General features: G+C 48.4%; 1 protein-coding gene across 2 annotated transcripts in view; it reads right to left on the bottom strand.

The window, feature by feature from the left end:
* Positions 1-12,962, bottom strand: part of FRMD5 (FERM domain containing 5) — a gene marked incomplete at both ends in the record, with an annotated part of 99,328 nt that continues 86,366 nt past the window's right edge. For both annotated transcript variants that reach the window (XM_083370936.1, XM_083370937.1), the window contains 6 exons: positions 1-569; positions 7,696-7,802; positions 7,949-8,017; positions 8,465-8,539; positions 11,172-11,263; positions 12,848-12,911. In XM_083370936.1, coding sequence (XP_083227062.1) covers positions 1-569; positions 7,696-7,802; positions 7,949-8,017; positions 8,465-8,539; positions 11,172-11,263; positions 12,848-12,911 — 976 coding nt within the window. The remainder of the gene's footprint in view (positions 570-7,695; positions 7,803-7,948; positions 8,018-8,464; positions 8,540-11,171; positions 11,264-12,847; positions 12,912-12,962) is intronic.

Genomic DNA, 12,962 nt, shown 5'->3' with positions numbered 1-12,962 from the left:
TCAGGTATCATTGATCAGGCTGAGTACGGAGCGGATTTTGCAGGCAAACCATCGCCTGAGGGGACAAAAGTATTGATAATGGAATTGTTCAAACTCGGGGGTCTGGCGAATATCACGGAAAAAGGCAACGTCAAGGTCAGACTCCGTAAGGATGATCAGGAGAAGGAGCAAAACCAAGAGGAGTCCGACTGTCACAAGGAGCAGACGGAGGACACTTAAAACAAACTTATTCACCTGTTCGGATTGGGTTCCTCCACTGCTGCACAAGGCGCGGAGGTCCCTTCCCAGCTCCTCTGCCTCCCCCGCCGCAGCGCCAGCTTCCGACTCCTCTTCCTCTATGCTGCAAGGGGTGCCGTTAACTGGCCGCGACAGCAGCATCAGTTCCAGGCTCTCTTCGGCCACCGGAGTGGGCAGCACGCTGTCCGACGGACTGTAGACCTCATCTGAGATGACTGCCACACGCTCGGTGCTCTCTGCCCTGCCGCTCCGCGAGTGGGGCAAAAAGGTGTCGCTGTGGGAGGTCGACCTGACCGGGGTTGAGTGAGCGCTGTCCCGCAAAGACTCGAGCCCTGGAAGAAGAAAGGTCATTGCAGAGCCACAAACTTTTTTTATTTAACATTGCAACTTTCTGCTTGCAGGAGGTCCTATAGGAAAAGATAAGCATTGCCAGTTCAATTAAGGATAGGCATTAACGAGTTGGTTTGATCAACAGAAGCGGCTAGAGCACGGGTCAGCAACCCGCGGCTCTGGAGCCGCATGCGGCTCTTTAAGCCGTCTCCTGCGGCTCCCAGTCCTCCTCCGCCATGTGCAGTTCTGAAAAAAAGTTCAATCAATTCAAAATGCTCACCAAAAAAAACCCCTCCCGAAGTTTGAATTGATTGGTTGAGCTTCTCAAGCCGGACTGCAAAGGGCAGCAGCGGAGGAAGAGACGGGACGACTGGAAAGGTGAGTGGGCCCTTTTTCTACCTGCTGCACGGTTGGGGGGCGGCCAGTCTCGGGGTGCCCCGGGCCTGCCTCTTCCCTGCCTGGCAGGCCTCCCCTTGCCCTGCTCCGCCGCCACCTCTGCTAGCCTGGGGGGGGGGGTCCCACGGGGGTCTCAGAAGCTTCCCCTGTTGGCCCCGCCTTTTGGCCGTCTCCTTTTCTCAGCTGGCTGGCCCGAACGAAGGCAGCTGAGAAGGGGGCGGCAGAGGCTGGATCCCCCGAAAGAAAGAAAAAGCAGCCGCCCCCTTCTCTCAGCTGCCTGGCCCGAACGAAGCAGCAGCTCTGCAAGCCTCTGGCAGAGGCTTGCAGAGCTGCTGCTTCGTTCGGGCCAGGCAGCTGAGAGAAGGGAGCGGCAGAGGCTTGCAGAGCTGCTGCCTTCGGCTGCTTTTCTTTCGGGGGATCCAGCCTCCGCCGCCCCCTTCTCAGCTGCCTGGCCCGGACAAAGGGGGCGGCGGATCCCCATACAGGGGAGACGTTGTTTTTATTCGGGAACTAAATTTCACATACGTTTGGCAATGTTCATGCCAAAGCAGGACACGTGTGCGCAGTACCATAATCGAGGCCGTGCAAGGAGCCGAGCTTAGCAAAAGCGCCTCCGGTGCCTTTTCCTCCGACCGAGAAGCAAAACCAAGTGCGCTTAACGCTGTTTTATGTTTGGAACCCACACGCTCCATTTGCAGTTAGGGTGTCCCTGGGCGGGCTTTTTATTGCTTGGCCCACCTGTTTTGCAGGAAACCTTTCCTTTCCCCCCCCCACTACTACCCTTCTCCCCCTGCGTTCGGTTGGCCTTGGAGCCGCTGCTGGGCAATGCCGTTGGTGCGCTACGGAAAGGGGGCGATCCTGGGAAACCGCTCTGCCCGGCCGGAGGGGGCTGTCCGCGGAAGGCGAGAGGTGCCGAGCGGCTGCTCTCCCGTGAGCAGCGCCTCAAGAGCTGGGCGTCTTTTTTGTTCTCTCTCTCTCTCACACACAAACACAGAGAGAAAAGAAGGAGGGTGTCTGGCTTTAAGCGGCAGAGACGAGAGGCAGCAAGGGCAGGAGACGAGGGGTCAGCCTCTGCACACGCACAGACTTCAACGGAGGCTTTCAAACCTGACAAGCACACATCCTCAACCTCCCCCCCCCCGCCCGTTTTATTTTAATCCCACCACCGCCTCCCTCTTTGCAAAGCCTCTCCTCCTCCGCTTCTTTGGAACCTTCGCAAAAGGCGGAAAGGAAAAAGTCCCAGAGAGAGAGAGAGCGCAGGGGGGGGGGGGGAGAGCAGGCTTTTCTGAGGGAGGAAAAGCCAGGACGGCAGAGGTGGACGTGGGGGGGGGGGCAGGGCTGGTGCACATTTTGCGGCTCCCACTCTTTTGTGTGTGTGACGGAACCAGTTCCGAGTGGCTCTTGCTGTTTCAGGTTGCCGACCCCTGTGCTAGAGGATGAATTTCTGTAGAGATGTAGCAATTTCTTATAATGCAACTCCACCTCCTCTTTTGTTAGTTCTGTTTTTTGAACAGTTTATATCCTTCTAGCAGTATATTCCAGTCACCAGTTTCACCCCACCATGTTCCAGTAATGGCAACTATATCACATCTGCCCTCGTATACTAATACTTCCAAGTTTATCCTGTTTGTTCCCCAAACATTGAGCATTACTGGGTTTGCTTCCCACATCTCCTTTTTATTTATTGATTTCCCTTTCCTTCCCATCATTCCCTATCTCCTTGTTTGATTGGTTGTCTTCTGGCTTATGCTTGGGATCAGGTCCTAAAGATTGATCACCCTCCCACCCTCAGGTTTATCTTAAAGCCCTTTGGATAAGCTGAGCAGGTGGTTTTCCAAATACACTCTTCTCAGCTCTTGTGCAGCCCATCCCCTGCCAGACCGTTTGTCTCCACATGGAAGAGAAGAAAGGGATAACAGTCTGTGGGCTCTCGTCACTTCCAGGATTGATTGTCGGTCTACAAATTGCTGATTCCATTCCTCTGAGAAGTGAGTCTCCTATCATCACCAAACTCCTTTTGTGGGGGGGATGAACTCTGAGCTACTTTTCTTACTGTCACTGGAAAACATGTCAGAATCAGAATACAGCTGGAAGGGACCTTGGAAGTCTTCTAGTCCAGCCTATCCTACACCTATACCATTTCAGACAACTATCTAGTCTCTTCTTTAAAACCTCCAGTGATGGAGCACCCACAACTTCTGAAGGCAAGCTAAGTCTCAACATCTTTTTTGTTGTATGGTGACCAAAATGGGTTGCAGTATTACAGGTGTCTTAGTAGGGTTTTATCGATGTGAACCACATCAGCTCTTTTCCAATCCTCTGGGAGTTCCCCGGTGTGCCAAGATTTTTTAAAGACATGATATAATGATTCTGAGATAGCATCTGCCAGCTCCTTTAGTACTCTGGGATGTAATCCATCAGATCCCAATGATTTCATTAAGGTCAGACAGGTGATCTCTTACCATTTCCTTGCTTATATTAATTCTTATTTCTAGTCTTGTCTTTTACAGTCATGTTTTGGTAGGTTGGGTTATAATTTCTTTTTGCATGAAGACTGATGCAAGTTAAGCAGCTCTGCTACCTCTCTACTGTTTGTTACTTCCCAGTTAATTATCTTTGACTTTTGTTGCAAGTCTTTGTTTCTGAGCCTTTGCTTTCCCGATTTCATCTTTGCAGATTCAGGCTATCTGCTGATATTCTGCCTTAGTTATGTGTCCCTCTTTCCATTTTTTGTAGTTGTCCTCTTTGTCTTTCAGTTTATCAGAGAGATCTTTGTGCAACCATGCTGGTTTCTTCTTGGATTTCTTGATTTTCTTTTTCAGTGGTATTGTGTTGGACTGGGCTTTTATGATCGTATTTTTCAGAGTTTCCCACACTTCTTGAGTTGTTTTCCTCTTTAGGATTTCCATCCATGGAATTTTTCGTAGTCTTTCTCTGAGTTTGTTAAAATCAGTTCTTTTGAAGTTTAAGACATTGGTTGGATTATTTTCTATTGCTTGTGTTTGCATTATATTGAATTCCAGTATGACGTGGTCACTCTCGCTCAAAGTTCTGGCAACTTCAACTCCCTCTATCACTTCTTCTCCATTAGTTAGTTCCAGTAAAGTAATCCCCGTGTTATGAGCATTCATTTGCTCATTCAAAGTTACGTGATCAGTGCCCCCTAGTGCTTATGAGCAATTCCCAAAATTACGACTATTACAGCACCATGGCAGCGAGCACCACGAGTGACTGCAGAGGCTCTGCAATACAGTATTTACCCTATTCCCTTCCCCACTCCTCACAACTGCTTCCCCCTCCCTTCTTGCCATGCTAGAGTCCCTTACCTTGCAAAATCTGTCTCCTCTCTGCCATGGTTTCTTTCCTTTGAGGGAGAGGAGAAACCACAGCAGGAAGGGAGGCGGAAGCATGAGGTTTCTTAGTGGGTCAGGGAGGCTTTGTGGGCCTGTTCCATCACTAGCCCCCCTCCCCCCTTGGCCTTCCCCAGCCTGAGATACCTCATGTTTACTTAAGGAGCCATGTGCATTTTAGCGAGGAAGAGAATGATCTCGCTAAAGGAACGAGATTCACTCTACAAGTTTTCAATTTATGAGTGGAATGGGCAGGCTCCATTACACTTGTAACTCGAGGATTACCTGTATAGCTTTTCCTCTAGTTCCTTCCGCTACCTTTTGGATGACAAGTTGTCAGCTAAGTTGGTTAGGAATCTGTTCGATCTCCCACTTGCTGCAGAGTTTGTCTCCCAGTTGATATTAGGTTAATTAAAGTCTCCCATTACTACTGTGGTATGTTTCTTACATATATTTGTTAATTGTTTAGCAAAGAGTTCGTCTGTTTCTTCTGCTTAGTTGAATGGCCTGTAGTATGCACCTATAGCAATGTCATTTTTTCCCTTTTATACTGACCTATATGGATTCTAGGAGGTTTTCATCCTTGGTTTTCTGTAGTGATCTTTTATGTATGATGCAACTCTACCTCCTCTTTTGTTAGGTCTATTTCTTTTGAACACTTTGTATCCTTCCATAAGTACATTCCAGTCATGAGTTTCACCCCACCAAGTTTCAGTAATGGAAACTATATCATATCTGCCTTCATGTACTAATACTTCAAGTTCCCCATTTGTTCCCTAAACTTTATGTGCTCGTGTATAGGCATTTGAGTCCTTTATGGGTCTTGGGTATTTTTTTTATTTTTATTTTTTTCTATATCATACTTTGTAAGTGGGATTTACATTCTTTCCATCACACTGTTTCATTATTTTTTTATTTTATTTTATTTTAATCCCATTTATATCCCGCCCTTCTCTGAAGACTCAGGGCGGCTTACAATTTAAGCACAAATCAATGTGCTTAACAATAGCCTTCATTCTATGTATATGCCTGCTTATTAGGGCTTTCATACACCCCCCAAGCGGCATTATTACAAAGTCAGCTTATTGCCCCCAACAATCTGGGTCCTCATTTTACCTACCTCGGAAGGATGGAAGGCTGAGTCAACCTTGAGCCTGGTGGGACTCAAACCTGCACTAATTGCAGGCAGCTGGTGTTACTTAAGGAGGCAATAGCCCACTGCTCCACCAAGGCTCTATGTATTATGTTTTTCTTTTTTTCCTTTTTCTCTTTATTGCCTTCGTCCTTATGTGATTGGTTATATGGTGGTTTTTGCTTGGAATTGGGTTCTATAAGTCGTAAAGATTGCCCCCCTCCCCCCTCAATTTTAGTTTAAAGCCCTTTTGATAGGATGAGTCAATTTCCAGTTCTTCTGAGGTGCGCTCCACCCCTTGCCAGAAGCCCTTTATCTAGGTAATGCAGACCACGGTTAGGAAGCCAAAGTTCTGTTGATGAAACCAGTGGTTTAAGCCAGTGGTTCATTTATAAAATCCTTTGCTCCTTCATTGGATATTGGCCTTTTGTTGGAAGTATAGATGAAAACACCACTTGTGTTTTTAATTCTTGAACTTTCTTCCCTAGCTGTTCATAATCTTTTGTTGTTGTCAGATTCATTGTTGGGTCACTGTTCCCCCCCCCCCCCCGTAGGAGAAGAAAGGGATAGTAATCCATGGGGTTTATTATTTTACTAAGGTACTCAGTTACATCTTTGATTTTTGCTCCATATACCTCTATACCTCCCTAGACTGGCTGCCTGGTCTGCAGACTATAGTTTCTGTACACCTTAGAATTGAATCTCCTATCACCAATATTTGCCTCTTTTTTCCTAGGGAAGTCTGGAATGTTTTTCTTCCTGTCGTAGGACTGCTGGGTTGTGCCTCTTTTTTAGAAACCGCAAAAGAAACTATGTCCCTTCTCCAGCTGTCTGTGTGCTTTCTTCTGGGCGAGGATATGAAATCGGTTGCTCAACTCCAGCAGGGCTAGACTGGATTGGGCTGGCCTAGACCAGAGGTCCCCAACCTCTTGGGCGCCAGGGATCAGTTCCGTGGAGGGGAGGGGGTTTTCCACGGACCGGAGGGGGGCTGGTTTTGTGTGCTGCCTGCATCCCGTGGATGGGGCTTTGCTTGTTTGTGTGGACCAGTTGCTAGCATGCCGCGGCCCGGTACTGGTCCACGGACCGGGGGTTGGGGACCCCTGTTCTAGACAGCAGGGACATTGTTCTTGGTTATTGTTTTCCTCTATGAGTGACATGTTGCCATCGGTCTGTGTCTAAAGATTTATAAACAGGTTCGTTTCTTCTGGTAGCTGGCAAAATATTCAGCAAATGCATGAAAAGACATTCCCCTGCCACAATTTTGGGTAATGCTGAACCCTGCCTTATAAAACTACTGAAAGAACAATCCATGAATTTGCTTTGCATATCCTGTATCGCTCTTCAGAATACACTTCCCTGTTCCACACTAGCAAAGAAGGGTGACGTTCGCCCAGAGCCTTTGATCATTCCAATTTGGCATGTGAAACTGAAGCCTCAACTCCCAAGCCCTTTTTCCAATACCTAGTTCCAAAACTGATTAAAATCTACAACAAAGACATCTGAGCAATAGAACAAAATGAACTCCAGTGAACCAGAAGCAGTGTGTGGCGATTGTTCTGCAGTTGTCAGCTGCCTATCTTCGCTTTCTTTGAAGCTTGCTAGCAACCGCCATAACCAGGAGGGAGGGGGGCGCTTGGGAGGGAAAGAGTGCTGGAGGTGTGAAAGAATCTTGTGGGAAATTGGAGCATGGACACTGACGGGAAGCAGAGGTGCGAAATCGAGTCCAGGACAACAGCCCTGGGAAAGGAATTTGCTGTGGCACCGGAGGCACCATGTTCCCAAAACATCGGAGTAAGACCTGATTGGACTGCTTCCCCCCCCAGGGGGGAAGGGTTTTGGACATTGGGTATGGCTTTCAATATATGGTTTTCATGCAGCTTTTCTTTAGCGCTCACGCTGCACTCGACATCTACAGCAAAAGTACCTTTTCTCTATCAACTATAGAGTCGAGGGTTCTTTCCTAGGTTGGGGCCAGTCTGACAGTAGTCCTTGTTTAGCAACTGTCTTGTTTAGCAACCATACGCAAAACAAGTGATGAAAAAGTAACTTTACGGCCAACCCTCACATTTTCAATCTTTGCATGTCTGCAAAGCCAAGGAAAGCTGAAGAAAGATTGTAAATAGAATCATGGTTTCACTTAGCAATTGTTTCTCTTAAGCGATCAATGACCAGGTTGCTGGTCCTAAATGTGGTTGCTAAACGAGGACTACATATATCAACTGTGATCAGCAACCTGGGCAGCCAACTCACCTTCCATGATGGAGATGTGGACAGCTCTCCTCCTGGTCCTGGGAACGCTGCTGAGCCTGGGTCCATGGGGGATGGAGGGGCAGCTCCGGCTGGGAACCAGTCCAGCCCTGCGAAAGGAAGGGCGCAGGGCAGAGGCAGCCTTCCCATCACAAGGGTGGGGTCTGGCAGAAGGTCCAGCACGGGTCCCACCACCCCTGTCTTCTTCCTGCTCATGGTGGCCCTTGACCCTTTCACTCTTCCACAGCTGCCTTACCTGTGTATTTCTGGAGGCTCCCTCTTAATTTTGGCACTAGACTCCATCACTTCTTTGGCAACTCGGCCGCTGAAAGAGATTGGAGAGCTGAACAGGTGACAAGCATGGCAAACGCCCAGCCCGAGATTCTGCTTGCAAACTCCACCCGTCCTGAAGGTCAGGAGCATGGCAGTGCTTCTCCATCCCGTGCAGAGTAGATCTGCAGCGTCACTCAAGGCTATCGTTTGACCCCTGGTAATAAGCGGATTGTCTACAATACCTGGGAAGGTTTTGACTGGGTGCCTAGCTTGGCAAGAGCACCTGGGCAACCGTGCCGGTTCTGGAAGAGCCAAATGGTGGTGGCTCTGTGTGGTGTTGGGAAGGGGGACCTTGGAAATGCCAGGACTGAATGGGTCCAGCTCAACTCAGAGGAGACTGCTTTTGCACTGTCACCTCCCTTAATCAGTTCTCAGGCTTCACACAACCAGGCGTGAGTCAAAACAGATCCAGCAAACGCTGCTTGGAGTCCTCATTTACCTGTATCGGAACCGGCTCCCTTTGAAAAATAAGTTGCTGCTGGAGACGGTGCGAACTTGACTGGACTTCTCCAACCTGAAGCAAGAAGCACAGGTGGGAAAAGGGGTCGATCAACAGTTGCGTGGCTTTTGAAGGGCTGCGACGGGAGGGGGCTGTTTTGGAAGCTTGTCAGTTCCCTGTGCTGAAAATGAAGCAAAGGCTCGGAGAACTGGCCTTCAGAGATCGGCCCCTGGGGGAGCAACTGGCTTGTGTGCTGCTAATGGCCACGAAGCACAGAGGGCGGTTTCTCCTGTTCTATGGGAGCTGCCCCTGTAAATCGGTGCTGCTCAGAAGCGCACGTGGGGCCAGCTGAGGCTTTCGCAAGGGCCATTGTGGACATGTGGGTGACTTCTCAGACCTGCCTGGGGGGGGGGGGCCCGGGGGAGCTTTTCCCAGTCACGGTCAGAGTGTCATCTGAGCTTGCCAGGATTCATGGCACTTCTCCCTGTCTTCATTGCTGTGGCTCTGTCTTTATGCAACCAGCGAGAAGTTGTGGTTAAAGTACAGCCAGCCTGACTCCTGCAAGGCTCCCTGTCTAAAGTGGGGGGGGGTCTCCACCTGCGATGCCCACAGCCTGATCTGCAGGGCACCTGCCTAGCAGGAAGAGCCGCAAGGGAGGCCTTTCCAAAGAGGCCTCCATTTCTCCTGCCAAAAGCCTCTGCTTGGCACAGGGGGAGGACATCGCCTGCACTGGCCAGGCCAAGAAATCTCCCGCTTGGGGATTTGCACTTTGCCCAGACACGTGTCCCTTACCAGGGTCATCACTGCTAATTTTAATATTAACCTATTTTCTAATTTTGTGTGTGCCACTTTTGTCACCTTGGGAGCTACATACCCAGCTCAACAGATGAAAGGAGGAAAGTGGGGTGTGTGACTGGCCTCTTTACCTTTTTGAGGATTTTGGCCTGACAGGAGAGGGGAAGAAGTGGCTTTTGGCTGCTAAAGAGAGATGGAAAGTGAGTCAGATGGAGCAGCTGGCTGTTTCTTACGAGGTTAAGAACAGTTTTAAAAGTCAGCTCAAGAAGTCTGAATTTCAGGCTTTGGGGCCTCCATTTGAACTTTCATGTGTAGTTTCTGAGAGCTGCTTAGCAAGATAGAAGAGAACCGAGTTTTCTCCCAATATTAAATTGAGTTTTGGTGAGGGAAAGAGCACTCCTCAGAGGAAACATGGGAATGCAAGTGGCATTTTAAAAACGGCTCTTCAAGATAGGCCAGGACGCTCCACGATTGAGGCAGAATCTCTAAAGCCCAGCTGTGTTTCCCCTTCCCTCTCTTACACCAACAAAAGTTGTGGAACCAGAATTTGTTTCTCTTCCCACGCTGAACTCCTATGTGACTCAGTGCCATCGCATCCCTTCTCTGGCTTTCTCTATCCCACTTGGCTGAGTCATCCCTGCCCGCTGCCCAAACTGCCATCCTGAGCTTCAGCCTTGCTTTGCTAGATGCCAGCCTCTGGGGGAGGGCGCTGCAGCGAAGGGGGTAACTCATCGTGCCTTCCCGAGACCCAAGCCAGACACCTGGCAGGGGGATGCAGCCACTCACCATCTAGGCCACGGATGCAGGGAGCGCTTCCAAAACAATTCTTTTGAATGTGACTGGACAATAAGGAGATAAGGGACAGGAATGGGAAAGGGAAAGTTAAGTGGGGAAACTTCATGTGCAACCTGTAGCTCTGGGTTGATTTACTGCAATTCACTTCTAATAAAATTATTCCTTTTGCAACCAAAAGAGCCAAGGATCATTTCTCTACTTGGGGGTCCACCTCCTCGCAAGACAGACCACAGAGAATGCCAAGGGTCATCTCCTTGGTTAGTGGAGCCAGTCACAAGATCTTCTGAGCTACTTTCAGGGGAATCCATTTCATAGCTGATCAGTAGCACTGATCCAGTTGAGATTGATTTGACTTAACAGAATTGGAGATGATCCAACCTGGGAATCTATAGCAATATCTGGAAAAGCTGCACATTAAATTGCAATCTTAATGTGTTATTTTGGCAAGCCTCCAAGACTACTCAGGATTTGGTTGGTGCACATGTACAATATTTGGTGTGGATCTGTACAAATTGGTTTAGAATAATTAAAAGCTGTTCTTTGGTATGTAGCCCCAGCTCTTAAAACTAAAGCAGAAATATCTATCGCCTCTTCCAGGACATGCATCAACCTCAAAGCAATTATTGTGGCCACTTTTCAGCCTCTCCCTAAAAAACCCCAGAGAATCTGTCAAATAATGCAGCCCATGGCTTTTGCCTTAGTATAAGGGGAAGGAGGCTGCCTCAACACAAGATTTCCAAACAGGTCCAGGCATCACACAGAGCCAAAGGAAATTCATGTGATGCAAAAGAAAAGGTGACTTGGGACATGCACACAAGACACTTATGGACAGCAGATGCTCTTCATAAGAAACTCTCACAGACGCTTTAATTTCTCAGGCTTCTGTGCTTTGGGAGATGGGAAGACTTCCCAGGCAGAAGCCAGAGGGATCTCCAACCAGATTAGGTGCCCATTTACAGAGCAAGATATGGCTGCAGCAGAGAAACCAATCCTGGACCAGGTTTCTGCAAGAAACGTCACTGCCTCCTTGGGTCGAGCGGTTGGGCTCTGCATTGGCAAGGCTGCTACAATTCCTTCCCAAGGATATAAAGAAACCCTGGAACATACATCTACTCACTTATAAAAGGCTTGATTTTCAATCCCACATTTCCAGAGATGCTTGCAGGCTTCAGGAGTCGGAGCAAAATAGGCCAGAACAATTTTCCTTTCCTGCCAAAATCCCAGAAAAATCCTTATGGTTAATTTATAGGTGTTCTTAATACTGCTTGAAGGAAAGCATGCAAAATATAATTGCTAACAGAAACATGGTTTAAATCCAGCTCTGTTGCAAGGATGCCTGGGGGAGAAGGAGGAGAAGAAGGAGATTGTTTACAGTCGAGATGGTGGGTCACACCCACTGGTAGGTCAGAACAGGAAACCAAGTCCGCACTCAGTGTGGCCAAAACTGCTTTTATTTGAGCTGGCCTCTAAGAACAGAACTTTGCCACTCTTGCTCCTCATTATGGTCCAGTGAATTAGGGAGGAGCCTGATCCATTTCCAAGTGTTATCCAGGCATTCTAGATTTAACAATTATTTTAGTCTCCTGCCTAGGGTTAGGGTTGGGGGATCCTGATGATGATAACTTTATTGTCACTTTGAATGTACACCAATCGGCATACATCAAAATGAAATTTCGTTGCATACAGCTCTCAAAGGGTCACCACCTCCGATATATACTCCTTGTTCGGGGCCCGCTCAAATTTCACATTGGCCAAGTGAACGATGGCAAACAGGACAGATGGAAATGGGGCTCCATGTGGATTAGCCCTCAAGTTAGCTTGTATTCTGACAACCTCGCCTTCTTTCCTTTTTCTGATGCTGACTCTCCCACCCTTTCCTTAAAGAGGAAATGCATAGCTCCCTTCATCTTCACCTTCCTACATCATGCCATCAAAGTTCTACCCTGGTTTTTAAACAGAGCAGGTGGCCACCATCTTGACTTTTTGACAAAGCAGACACCCTTGCTCTATTGGACAGCGAGAGCCTGGAAAAACGCATCATTTGAGTAACTGACCTGGGCAGTCTTTCCTGGACCCCAATATTTATTTATCTCCCCACCCAGCACTGTCCTGAACTCCTCCTTATTCCTCTGCCTCCTCCCCCCACGTCTTTAGGGTAATGAAGAGGGAGGTGCAGAGTGTCTGCGGGCGGGGGGACGGCGGTAAGGATTGATCTTGAAATGTGGTGGGGAAGAAGATAAGTTATAGTATTCCCTCTGTCTGGCAATAAGTGCAGCCCTTCAAATCCCAAAGGTCTTCCAGTCCGGATTTATTTATTTATTTGTTTGTTTATTTGTTTGTTTGTTTGTTTGTTTGTTTTATATACCGCCCTTCTCCCAAGTCCCGGGACTCTGTGCCTGGGCTGTGATGCTCCTCGCAAGGATGAAGAGGCTGCTCTAAGGGGGCAGCAATTGGGATGGTCCTGGAGGTGGCCTGGAGAGGTTCTTCTCCATCCAGAGGGAATGCTCAGCATTCCACAAACCCAAGTGGGTGGATCTATCCACACTGTGGCTCCATCCCTTTGAGCAGCAGACCATTGATCGAGTCGGCTCTGGGCTGGGCTTCTCTGGGTTCAGTGGAGCCTAGAACCAAGGAAACATTCCAGATTCCCAGTCTGATGGTTGCTTTCACGAGGTAATACAGAGTTTAACCTGGATCCACACAACTTCCTGAGATATCTTGGGTGATCTGCAGACAGAGACACCATTGGATTTGTTTGGTCTCATTAAGCAGATCACTTTGGAAGGCACTCACCTCTTTCTGACTTACGTATAAATAGAACGTCTTGCCTTCAAATTTCATTTTGGCCACTTCATTCCTGCAAGCAGAAGAAAAGCACTTCCGTGAAAGAGGAAACCGCCTCAAAGTC

Source organism: Vipera ursinii (genome assembly GCF_947247035.1).
Source record: "Vipera ursinii genome assembly, chromosome: 11".
NCBI classification, from domain to species: Eukaryota; Metazoa; Chordata; class Lepidosauria; order Squamata; family Viperidae; genus Vipera; species Vipera ursinii.
The sequence above is the reverse complement of the archived record's forward strand: the minus strand, read 5'-3'. Positions and strand labels throughout refer to the sequence as shown.